Source organism: Colletotrichum higginsianum (genome assembly GCF_001672515.1).
Source record: "Colletotrichum higginsianum IMI 349063 chromosome 7 map unlocalized unitig_7, whole genome shotgun sequence".
NCBI classification, from domain to species: domain Eukaryota; kingdom Fungi; phylum Ascomycota; class Sordariomycetes; order Glomerellales; family Glomerellaceae; genus Colletotrichum; species Colletotrichum higginsianum.
In genome coordinates, this window is record NW_017263917.1 from 2,905,330 (window position 1) to 2,917,484 (window position 12,155).

The 12,155-nt window shown below is 52.5% G+C and overlaps 4 protein-coding genes across 4 annotated transcripts; 3 read left to right on the forward strand and 1 right to left on the reverse strand.

Annotated features, from left to right (window-relative positions):
- Nucleotides 1–835: 835 nt before the first annotated feature.
- CH63R_10584 (uncharacterized protein) lies at nt 836–1,523 on the forward strand (the record flags this gene model as incomplete). Its single annotated transcript, XM_018305558.1, has 3 exons — nt 836–1,107; nt 1,222–1,295; nt 1,408–1,523. 3 exons carry the CDS (start codon nt 836–838, stop codon nt 1,521–1,523), a joined length of 462 nt encoding a protein of 153 aa, XP_018154982.1.
- Nucleotides 1,524–3,210: 1,687 nt separating this feature from the next.
- Nucleotides 3,211–4,135, forward strand: CH63R_10585 (Phosphoglycerate mutase; the record flags this gene model as incomplete). Its single annotated transcript, XM_018305559.1, has 2 exons — nt 3,211–3,226; nt 3,357–4,135. The coding sequence occupies 2 exons, from the start codon at nt 3,211–3,213 to the stop codon at nt 4,133–4,135; spliced, it is 795 nt and encodes a 264-aa protein (XP_018154983.1).
- Nucleotides 4,136–5,092: 957 nt separating this feature from the next.
- On the reverse strand, nt 5,093–7,483 carry CH63R_10586 (ERCC4 domain-containing protein; the record flags this gene model as incomplete). The annotated part of the gene is made up of 1 exon (XM_018305560.1): nt 5,093–7,483. One exon carries the CDS (start codon nt 7,481–7,483, stop codon nt 5,093–5,095), a length of 2,391 nt encoding a protein of 796 aa, XP_018154984.1.
- A 2,222-nt stretch (nt 7,484–9,705) lies between these two features.
- On the forward strand, nt 9,706–10,677 carry CH63R_10587 (Integral membrane protein; the record flags this gene model as incomplete). Its single annotated transcript, XM_018305561.1, has 1 exon — nt 9,706–10,677. One exon carries the CDS (start codon nt 9,706–9,708, stop codon nt 10,675–10,677), a length of 972 nt encoding a protein of 323 aa, XP_018154985.1.
- Between the last annotated feature and the right edge of the window lie 1,478 nt (nt 10,678–12,155).

Genomic DNA, 12,155 nt, shown 5'->3' on the forward strand with positions numbered 1-12,155 from the left:
CGCTTGAGACGTGTGGGTCAGTAGCCCAGCGTCATAAAAAGTGACCGTAAGTCATGTCTTTCAGCTCTGTTGACGCGCAACTCAGCCTGTCTGACTGCAAGGGCTGCCAGGAGGGTTGTTTTTCGTCAGGCGTTATATCTAACTAATAATAGATGATGTTATCAAAGCCAAGTCTTGTGTTTGTTAAGGGGGTTTTTCTCCTCCTCCCTGCCTGTCTCTTGTGCTAGCCTAGCTATCAACCCAGCTTGGGTTACACCCTTTTGACGAAGAACAACATGCTGCAATGGCCCAGGGACAAGCACTAGATCTTTCCCGTGACGATGCGCCAGGATCTGCGTTCGAGGGAAACGCACGGGTACATGATGGTCAATTATGTCTATGGCAAGAAGCCGGAGGTTGCGGGTTCGCCGCATGCAGGGATTGAGCGACGCGCTTCAGGGCCAATGCCTATCCGCAGAACGGCATGTTTTGTGATACCAAGAGGTGATCAGCGAATCCAAAGCTCTTCGTGTCATCATGGCCCTTTGTTGTCGAAACTCTCGTGTGCCACGGGAGAACTGGGTGTGACACAAGTTCAGGTGCCAAACCAGGTCTGGTTCCCTGAACCATCCTTTGCATCTACTGGGACCTTGATAAAAGACCACATGTTCAGGATTCCCAACTCTGCCCGCCGCTTGTTGTCGCATCACAGTTACGGAAAGCCTTTACTGTCCCATCGAACCGGCTTTCGGACCCGTCGTGTCTTCCTCGCTTTCCGAGCCCACTGTTCCCCAACCGCTTCAAGCAGCAAAAAGAGGGGAAAAGGATGAGACTACTGGTGTCGAGTCTCCTCTTCATGCTGCTGGCAGGCGGCGGGACAATGGCAGCACCACCAGAGTCGCCCACTAGCCACGTAATACAACGCTCCGAGCAGACTGAGCGTGGCTTCATCAAGAGCTGCTACGACGTGCGCTTCTTCGATCCCAGGGTTATCAACTTCAAAAAGTACAAGAAGACGTCGCCGTACGTGGTGGCCAGATGCCTCACACCGGACGCGGACAAATGTTCGTGGATGCCGCTGTTCGCGTGCTTCGCGAACACTGACGGGGCAATCACGTACGCAAGAGAGTAAGCATCGATTATGCCCCGCGGTTTCCGTCTTTCGATGTACTGATTGAGGGTCGCCCCGTCACGTCCTTTCTCTGGAACTGTTGGCTGACCGTGCTCGCCTCTACTCTCTAGCGGGTTTTTCGACAAGTCTTGCTCGGCGTGCGAGTACCGGGCCGCGTTGGGCAAGATGAAGTGCAGATGCGATAGTGAGTGGGGGGTGGTCGACGCCGTAGTCAAAATTGGTAAGGATGCCTGCCTGTCTGCAACTGTCGACAACCAAAGACACAAGACGCCACCAGCTAACAAACAGACCGGCAGATGATTATCTATGGGTTGAGCAAGGTAGTCTCATGTGTCATGACTACACTGCCTTTCCGATACCATGTGCGGAGGAGGAGATGAAGAAGATACGGTTCATGACGGGTCAGGTCTGAGGTCTAGGGAGTTCGACGCGCGGGTGGGAGGTTTGGGTGCGGTCAGCCGCCTGAGGCTGAAGCAGACCGGCGTTTGTCTGATGCCTATATGCTGTCGAGACATTACAAGTACTTCTGGCCATGCCTCAGCGTTCGTTACCTTTGCCAAAGAATCGCTGGTTGAATCCCCTGGTCCTCCAAAGATAAGTCAAACTACCCCCATTTCGGCACCCCCCCCATCTCGGCACCCCCAGCCCCACCAAGCTACACTAAAACCTACTACTTTCTATACATACTATATAACCCTACTTTTAAGACTAAGAATTATACTAAAATTATTTATAGTAATTAAGTACTATATATACTAAAATTTACTATTTTTATATATGTTTAGCTAATACTTACTATATACTAGTAGTTAGAAAGTAAAAGTAGTATTTTACTAGTAATATACTATATTTCTTTTTATAAGCTTTATAACTTAAATTTAAAGCTAAATAGTATATAATAACTACTATAAGTATTTATAGAGTACTACTATAGTTATATAAGGTTTAATTTAATATTACTTACTTAATAGCTTTTTTATAGCTATTTATAAATTTTCCTTACTAAATTAATATAAGTAGAAAACTAACTTCTTTATTTTAAGCTTATTAATAGTAGTATACTATATTGCTCTATATTATAATACTAATTATATAGAAATATACTATAATAAGTAGTTTTTATATTTTAATATAATTTCTTTAAATTATAAAAGATGTTTTAAAAAATGTTAAGGTTTACTAGTAAAATACTAGTAGATACTAACATTAGTATTTATAGTATAATTAGTATATAGTAGATAGAAATAATAGCATATTTACTTTTTAAAGATACTATATTACATACTATTTACTTAAATATATAATTTTATATTAAATATAATAAGTAGGTTTATAGTTATAAGGGTGCTAGAAAGTAGTAGGTTTTGGTGTAGCTTGGTGGGGCTGGGGGTGCCGAGATGGGGGGGGTGCCGAAATGGGGGTAGTTTGACTTACCGCTTTAGACCTGGTTTACCTTCGGTTGCAAGGGTCGTCTGGATGTAGAGACGTGGAACTGGGTACGGGGGTACAATTACCGTCATGTCAGACTGCAAATAATCATTGGAACCGGGAGCAATGAAAAGAACGCCTTCACGTGTTCAGTTTGCTCTTTTTGCCTGTAGATCAGGACTGATTTCTCGGCTACATGATGGAACCGGACAGAATGAAGACGGAAGGAAATGCCATCAATTTCAATTTCGCGCCCGTCGCGTCGGGCTGCGATAGTTAGAGTTTGATTGGTTAACTGACACGCGCTGTACCCACCCTCCCCATGACCATGCAGGGCAGATGGAATACTCTAAAGAGATAGTGAATAAATATCGTCATAGGCACAGTATGCTGTTAAGCACTAAGTGGTGCATGCGTCAAAGCGCGCTCTCCACTCCACGCGCCTACAAAAAACGCGACAGCGCTCTGAGTTTTCTTTCCGTCTTCTCTTCTTCCTTCCTCATCACCACCCGTGTTCCTTCATTGTTTCCCACCTACTGTCAGAACCGACGCGAACCTCCCAGGGACAACGACGGCAGACCGGCTCGACTTGTCCGCCCATGTAGTTGCTCTCGCGTGCACCATGGGCACAATTCACCTCTTCCTCGTCCGTCATAGCGAATCCGTCGACAATGTTGCAAAGCTCTAGTACGCGCATACCCACCTCGTATCAGTTCCGGACGTGGGCGTTTCTCTCTTCCCCACCAGGTTCCCCCCAGGCCAGGGAAAAAGAGTCGCCCTCTTTCTAACTGTTCTGCTTGTGTGTGTTGCAGTGCAGGCTCACGCGACTCGCCTCTGACATCCCACGGCGTCCTGCAAGCCAGGCGCCTGGGCGCTCACCTCGCCACACGAACCGCTTCTGCCTCCGCCGGCATCACGCACATCTTTTCCTCGACCCTACGTCGTGCCTCTACCACCGCTGCCGCGGTTAGGGAAGCCGTTGCGTCCTCGCATCACTCTGCAGCGAGAGACATCGAGGTCGTGCGGCTCTCCGATCTCCGGGAGAAGCACTTCGGCACGGGGGAGGGACAGAAGTTCGGAGGCACCACCGCGTCTGGGGCAGCACGACCCAGACACGATGGCGCCGAGGACCTTGATGCCATGCGCATGCGCGCCAAGCGGTTCGTTGACGGGTACCTGGCTCCCATCTTCGCTTGCGTCGAAGCGGAGCCCGGTGGGGCCGCAGAGAGCATCGTCATCGTCGCCCACGGAATCATCCTGGGTGTATTGTCGAGCGTTCTCTGCAGCCCCGGGCTCTTCGCTGCTGTGGATCCCGACTCGGAGTCCCAGCGGCCATGGTCGTGGAGCAACACCGGCTTCGTCGAGATTCGCATCACGTCGATGCCGGTAGCTTCTGACCTTGCGCGCGCGTCGCTAGACGCGTTGCCGGCCGTCAGATGGCCGCATCTGTCTCTTCAGACTGTCGCGGTCAACTGCACCGAACACCTCGCGGGCCTGAAAAAGACCCGTGGCGGCATCGGTAGCGCAAAGTTTGACGAGAAGCAGAAGACGATCATTTCGTTCTTCGCGCCCGCGTCTAGAAAACGCAAAAATTGAGACTTGGATCTGATGATCGCCGCAACTTCTGTGTCTATTCCTTCTGTTCAGCCTCTTGGCAGCACTGTGTCAGTTCTACTTCTACTGTCCGATGCGTCTTGCGGGTCTCAACTTGACGAGCCTGCGGGTTCAAACTGGAGTTGCGGATCTCTTGGTCCTCGACTATGTTTCGGACCTTCGGTCTACTACCGAGTCTTCCCACTGTTTTAAAAAGGTATGTCAATCCATTTTACTCTCTACAATCACCACACACCCACCGCTTTTCATGATGAGGCAAGAATATTCACAGACCTGTACCGAAATAACTACATGTGGAAACAACTTCGTCCAACCGCTGTCTGACAAAAAGCGCAACCCTTTCTCTTCCTGATATCTGAGAGTTTTGGGAACCCAAGCTAACTGTGGCTCAAGCATCTCGCGGGATTCTGGATTCTAACCGGCTTGACTTCACCTCGCTGGTCTGGAACTTGACATACTGTGTTGCTTCCAAGATGTCATCGTGGTCACTCACCACGATACATCAACCTGATGAGTGCTGGGGGGTTCGAATCCCCCTGTCCTGCGTCCAGTTGGGGACGGTACTCAGCAGTCACCTTGGCGGACCTTTCAACAAGGGCTTAGCCTCAGGGTGTAGAACAAAAACTCTTCTCGTGGGACTACAATTTATGGCGGCATGGCTGGAGCTTGGTGCACAGCGAAGGAGAAACATGTGGTTCCAGTAGCCAGCTCGGTTCGGGATAGAGCTTAATTCTAAGCGATATTTATACACAATCGTCGACTACAAGTATTTAATGTTGTGACATTTCCCACCGATCTTGAATGTCAGTTCGACCTCCCGAGACTTGCTTGACCTGGGTATCACGAACAAAAAAAAAAAAAAAAAAACATGAGCGAGTTGCTTCTAGCCACTTGATCCGCGTCATAATCCATAAAACAAGTGCCGAACTTGTCGGCAGCCTATACATCCGTACTCCATTCATCCCGTCCAGTAAACACCTTGCAGATCCTCTTGCTCACGGCCTTGCCGACAGCCCGGTCCGAGAACCCGCCATCCTTATTCGTGCTCTTCCGGCAGTTTTCAAGGCACAGTGGCCCGCGCTCCTCGAACGCCCTCACCAGCTCCGGCACCGTCCCGAACTCGGACACGATGCCATAGGCGATGGGCTGCGTGACGCGCACAATCTCCTGCAGCATCCGGACGTACGTATCCTTGACGTCCTCGCCGGTGCGGACCTGGCCCGTCTCCATGCAAAAGCCGGCGCCGGCCGCGTTGGTCGCCTCGCGCTGCTTGCGGTAAGGCACCGTCGAGATGTGCTGGGTGAAGATGGCTACCCACTGCGCCGTCTCAACGGCCGCGTTCGTGTGATGAATTAGCACGCCGTGCATCACCTGCAACTGGAGAAGGGCGTCCTCAACCGAGTCCTCGTCAATGTACTCCTGCGGCTGTTTATTCTTCTTCCGCCGTGATTGGGCACTCGTCGTCGAGGTATCGTCAGCATCAGCCTCATCCCCTTGATTTCGCACTGCAGAGGCAAATTGTCGGTTGCGGACGTTGCGATTCTTCCTCATCCAGGGATTGAGGCCTTCGATGAGGTAAATGAGCTGCTCTTTCGGGAAGTGGCGCTTCATCTTCAAGACGTGCGCCTCAAGATCACTTCCTTCGGGTCCGAGAGCATAAGTCACGAACTCGTCTGCAGTAACAATGACGAGAGCGAACTTGTCGGGCTCGATGCGCAGTGGAATTGGCTCCCAGTGGTTGAGCTCATCGTTGAATCTGCTTGCGACCTTCCTCCTCCACTTGACGACGTTGCCGACCGGGCTGTCCCATGTGTTAGACTGGACGTCGAGGTCCTTCAGCAATGTTTGTATCTGTAGCGTCACAGCGGTGGCTAAGCTCGATGGAAGATCCGCAATCATTTCCGGCGTCGACACTTTCTTGTCGGTCCTGATTTTGTTGACTTCTGCAAGGGCAGCAGCGCGCTCCTTCTCCTTCGCCCTTTGTTCCTTGGCCGCCTCCTTCTCTTGCCTCTTGCGCTCCCTTTCCTGTTCTCGCTCTGTGGCCTTTGCCTCTTTGTCTCTCGCCTTATCATCCGTCGACCTCTTGGCCGTGGCTCGGGCAGATGTCGACTTGGCGGTGGGTTTTGGCGCAGTCTTGGACGAGCCTCGAGAGACCGTCGTCTGGGTATCTAACCGGGCTTTGAGTTTGGTGACGTCGAAATTATCGAGGTCTGGAAACTCTTCGTCCGAGTCGACGACGGCATTGACGGGTGCAGAGTCGGAGTCGCTGAGGTCAATGACTAGACTGACGGCCTTTGTCAGAGTCCTCCGTGGCGGAGGCGGCGAGCTATCAAACGGATCGTTCCTCGTCTTGTGTTCGGGCGCAGAGCTGGATATGGGGTCCCAATTGGCCTTTCGTCTCGGCGAGGCGACTTTCTGTTTTCCATTGGGTATCACATTTCCGGTGTTGCCGATAGTTGGAAATTTCATCGTCTCGACCGGGACTCTTCTTGGGGAACTGGCAAATGGATCGTCATCCCCATCGACGTCCAAGACTATCGGGCACGGCTTTGAGGCTGGCTTTGCTGGAGCGCGGGGCGAGCTTGCAAAGGGGTCGTCGGAGCTCAAGTCATAGTCTATACGGGCGACGACAGCGGTGGGAGCAACCCTCGGGGGGCTCTCTCTGCTCGGTACAGGCTGGGCGGAGGGTGGAAGCTGGGCGGAGGGTGGCAGCGCAGCGAATGGGTCGTCGGATTCTGGGCCTTCGCTGGCCACTTGTGCAATCGTTGTCGGTCGGGATGCAATTCCGGGTCGGGATGCAATTCCGGGTGAACTAGAGAACTCTATTGGATCTGCCAAAGTGTGAACTTGCCGCAGACCGTTCGATTGCTTGACGGGCGGATGCCCCGGCTGGTCTGCGAGAGGATGCGATCGATTGATCGACGTAGTGCTTCCGCTTCGAGAAAGCGACAGTCTCGGCCTCTTGGTGTTCCGTAGCCCCTCATGCACGTCTTCATCGATGGGTAGGCTACTTTCTAGATCTACAGTTGTGTCGAAGTCGTCCGAGTTGAAGTAGACGGGCGCGGTCACAGGAGCTTGTTCTTCTCGTGGTCGTTTGGCCCGGGGTGCTGTTCCAGGGGAACGTGAAGCCTCCGGAGGCCCGGGTTGGGGCAAGGATTGTGGAGCGAACTCGGGTGAATCGGCCGTCAAGTCGAATACATCGTCATCGTCATAAGTCAGCGCCTTCGTGACGGCAGTAACCGCGGGCTGTGCAGGACGACATGGTGGAGGTGCCGGTTGGTCCCCAACGGACGGACTGGAGGAGAGCAAACTGATGATTTCGGCCGCCATTCTTCTCGTTGTGTCTTCTTTGACCCAGATCCAGGGCTGTTGGCCAGGAGGGAAACAGTGCGTGGGCACGCCACGATGCCTACGAGGCGGCAGGATGCATCATCATCTTTGTCGACATATCATCACAGTAAGGTGGGTAGAGTGGGTAGCTAAAACATAGGCGCAGAGTCGCGTCTCGGAATTGAGCAGGTGGGGTCTTCGGTGCGATTGGCGCCGTTGGCTTAGCGCGAAACACCCACGAAGGTCACGTGTCTGAGGACGGCTCGGTGCTGAGTCAGCCGATGCGAGCACCCTTGCTTTCATGCAGGCGATCGTCGGGAACTTCAGGCATCTTCACAGTTTATGAACAAACCAAATGCACCAGCACTCTGAGAGCCTAACCCTAAACAATGGTACCGCATCCAATTATCCAACTTCGGATTGAAAACTTTGCTAGTTTTTGCTTTTGATGATCTTCTGGCCCCATCTCATTATGGTTCTAAGCAACCTTGAACCACGCCGTACATCGTACATCGTACACCAACCTACTAATGGCCGGCGGGGTTGACTTCCTCCAAAAAGGCTGCTACGCATCGTGTCATTGACCTGCAGTTTACAGATTGGACTAGGCTTGACCTACTAATATGTTTTGCATCGATCTCGGGTTATCCGTAACTATAAATCACTTCTTGTAACCAGAGGTCTGCGGACTTGCCGTGGGTCGGGGTAAAGAGAATAATCAAGCACATCGGCAAGGCGAGTCGTGGATCACGGGACACATCGCGCCACGCCCTGAACAGTGAGCCCATGGAGGTGCGGCTCTCAGCGATCCATGCCAAGAGGGCTACTCTTCCCCGATCGGGAGGTTCGCAACATGTCAATCCCCGTCATGAAGTGGGCTGCAAGAACCTGAAAGGTGTTGGAGCGGCAGGACTGTACCAGGCATCGTGGTTTCATTACAAAAAAAGGTATAACGGCTTCTACGCTTATCAGAGACGCACTCGGTTGAACTGGCTGGTATTGACGTCAAATACTCGCCTACCGTTGGGCCGCCTTAATTACCAACGGGGCCAATGGTATTCTTGCGCGTCGTGGACATGATCGTGAGTCGTGTCTTTGCAACCGCCGAGGGTCTGTTCTCGCATAGGCTCGATGAGTAGAGCGACAGCTTCGACACCCCATGACTTTGCGTCGTTTGTAAAAGCCTCCTCCTCTGTTCCCCGTGCAGATGTAACAAAACCCCACATCACCGTCTATAGTCCAATTTCAGATGCCACGATGAACGGGTATTTCTTCATATGATACGACATGTATCGTCTACGCCAACGGGATCGTTAGTCTGGAAACTTCACCTCATCCAGCTCACCGAGGGCTACACTAGGAGCAGTCTTGCGATACTTGGTTTGCACAAACATCCGATCCCTCCGTCTGTGGAAGCCTCGCGCATAGAAGCGACGCACCATCAATCAGGCAACAGGGTCTATTCTGGCTTGGGCCTGAAAGCGGCTTGGGCGGCCCGAAGGTTGTCACGCAATCGCTGACTTGCACCTCGGAAAAGGGACTGGGTGGTCATGCTTGGGAAGGAAACTCACAAACACCGCCTGGCATTCACGTTCGCTGACATGGTAGAAACGACTCATGACACACAAGAATTAGCATCGTGGTCCGATGGTGTCGGGCAATGGCCATCCACCGAAACTAAACTATAACGTGTTTCAATGACTCAATATTGAAACCTTCTCCCCAACCATCAACCTAAAGGGCGAAGAAGCACACATTCGTTGTGCGCTGACTTATAGGATGATGGCAGCCATACAATCGGCGCATGTCCTTCGGACCGTCCGTTCCCAAGTTCCACCCCTTCTTCTTCTTCAGCCGTACGTACCATCAGTGCCCACTGCCCAATGGCTTCAGACTCGACAAGGCCCAAGACTCTTGGCCGCTCATGCACTTGCTAGAACGACGGCTGTGTGTAGCTGAGGCAAGTTCAAACAGAGAGCAGATATCCAACTCAACTCACGACCCCGCTTGGACCGGAACGGAACGGGAAACTAGTTCACACTTGCAACAGAGAGCCCCAGCCCCACGCTTCCCGATCGGCATGACCCGCGGCCGGGGGCGTCGTGAGATCTCGGCTCTTCTCCGCCCGTCGTCACCGTGACCGTGGCCGTGGCCGTGGCCGTGATTGTCACCGTCACCCAAAGAGGCCACGCCGAGACAGACAAACGCAACCACCAAAAGAAATGGCGACGAGCATCAAGGGCGCCATCGAGCTCACGCGGCCCGAGGCCATGGCCATGGCCGCCCTCGCGACGGCCGGCATGTACAACGCCGTCGAGATCTACCTCCTCATCTTCACCACCTTCCGCCAGCGCCGCGGCCGCTATTTCTGGAGCATGGTCGTCGCCAACACCGGCATACTCGGCCACGCCATCGCCTCGCTCGTCCGCTACCTCTCCCGCCACGGCAACGTCATCCCCGGCGCTTTCGCCATCCTGGCCTGGTGCGTCATGGTCACCGGCCAGTCCGTCGTGCTGTGGTCGCGCCTCCACCTCGTCGTCTACAGCCGCACCTGGACCCGGCTGGTGCTGGCCCTCATCGTCTTCAACGCGTGCGCGCTTCACGCCCCCATGGTGGCGATGTGGGTGCTGTGCTGGGCGTCGCCGACGCCGGAGCAGCAGGCGTGGATCGCCCGGTACGGCGTGTACGAGAGGGTCTCGATCGTCATCTTCACGCTGCAGGAGACGCTCATCTCGGGCATCTTCGCGCGCCAGGGCTTCTTCAACCTGCGGCCGCTGTTCCCGTTCAAGACGAGGGCGGCGAGGCTGATATCGTGGTACCTCCTCAGCCTGTTCGTCCTCGTCTTCCTGCTGGACGTCGCGCTTGTCGTGCTCGAGTACACGAACAACTTTGTCTACCAGACCACCAGCAAGCCGCTGGTCTACAGCATCAAGCTGAAGGTCGAGTTCACCGTCCTCAACAAGCTGCTGGCCTTCACGAAGATGAACTCGTGCGATTGTCACCACCTCGATCATACGCCGGGAAGCTACGCCAAGGGGGTCACGACGGCGGACACCACCCCGACGAAAGGATTGGCGCGACCACAGGGAGACGCGGTACCGGACGGACTGGTGTTGACCCAAGACACGGAACGACAAGACCATATATTTGACGGGTCGTCCGTGACGGAACCAAGGGGTTCGCACATCGCTTGAAAGGTAGCATAGTTGACCGTAGTAGTTTATACCACGGGCGGCAGCCGAACAGATACCCACTTCATTGGCCTTCTGGCGCACTAGAAATCAACATCACCAGCAAGCGAACATGACCGTCGTCCCCCCTTTCTTTTCAGCAATAAACCGGCCGATAACAGCTCGGAGCCTTGGGGAGCATAGTGCCCGCAGAAAATGTGGTTTTTTGAATCGGGTAATATGATTGCTTGTCTGAAAGGCACATTTGAAGTCGCTCTGCTTTGGGTGGCCCTCATATGAACGATGGTGCTCCAAGAAAACGCTGACTATGGTCCTTATGGGGGTGATCACGGGTTCGCCATCATCCCGCCAGAATGGTTTCCACTAGGCGGTTCTCATAGGGTTGAAATGTATTCTTAGTGTTAGTATCACAGGTCACTTAAGTAAACAAATACTTCAATAAATAAGAGTATTCGTAGATTCTAGTGTATAGAAGAGAGGATCTAAAGTAAAAAGTAGGAAGGACGAAGGCTGCAATATAGCTGCCTAGTAGACTTACTCTAATAGAGATAAATCTATATAATCTAATTAGCCTAATTAGACTAATATTTCTACATTCCTATTAATAATCTAATTAGTATTCTAATAACGTATCCGCATAGCGAGTCGGCCAACATAGCGAGTCGGCCACTTTTCCTACTTTCTAACGTTACCTCTTTGACCTTTACACCAACTTTCCTCCACGTACGACCATGCAAACCACCTCAATCGAAAGTCGCATTATCCTTGCTCTCCAGGCTATCGAAAAAGACCCAAAAATGTCCGTACGAAAAGCAGCTAGAACCTTTGAGGTCCCTCGAACGACACTCCAAGACCGACGCGCCGGACGCGTCGCACGACCCGAAAGACGACCGAATTCGATGAAAATGACTATAACTGAAGAGGAGGTGATTCTTGAACGAGTTATTGACCTAATCGATCGAGGGTTCCCTCCGCGACAAGAAGACGTACGAGAAATGGCCGACCAACTCCTAAACGCGCGCGATGGGACGCGTACGGGACCCCGATGGGCAGAGAACTTCGTACGACGCGTCCCCGAATTGAAAATGCGATTTCGACGTCGAATCGACTATCAGAGGGCCTTAGCTGAGGATCCTACGATTATACAAGGCTGGTTTGCACTTGTGCGAAACACAATTGCAAAGTACGGAATACTTGATGACGATATCTACAATTTTGATGAGACTGGGTTCCTGATGGGAATGCTGTCGCACGCAAAGGTTGTTACAACGTCTGACCGTAAGGGAAGGCCTCGTACGAAGCAGCCTGGCAATCGGGAATGGGTTTCTGTTATTCAGGGTGTGTGTGCAGATGGCTGGGCAATGCCTCCGTACGTCATCGTGAAGGGCAAATATCACCTCCTCTCCTGGTACACCAACGGCCAATTCCCAGCCACATGGCGTATCCATCCAAGCGAAAATGGATGGACGACAAATGATATT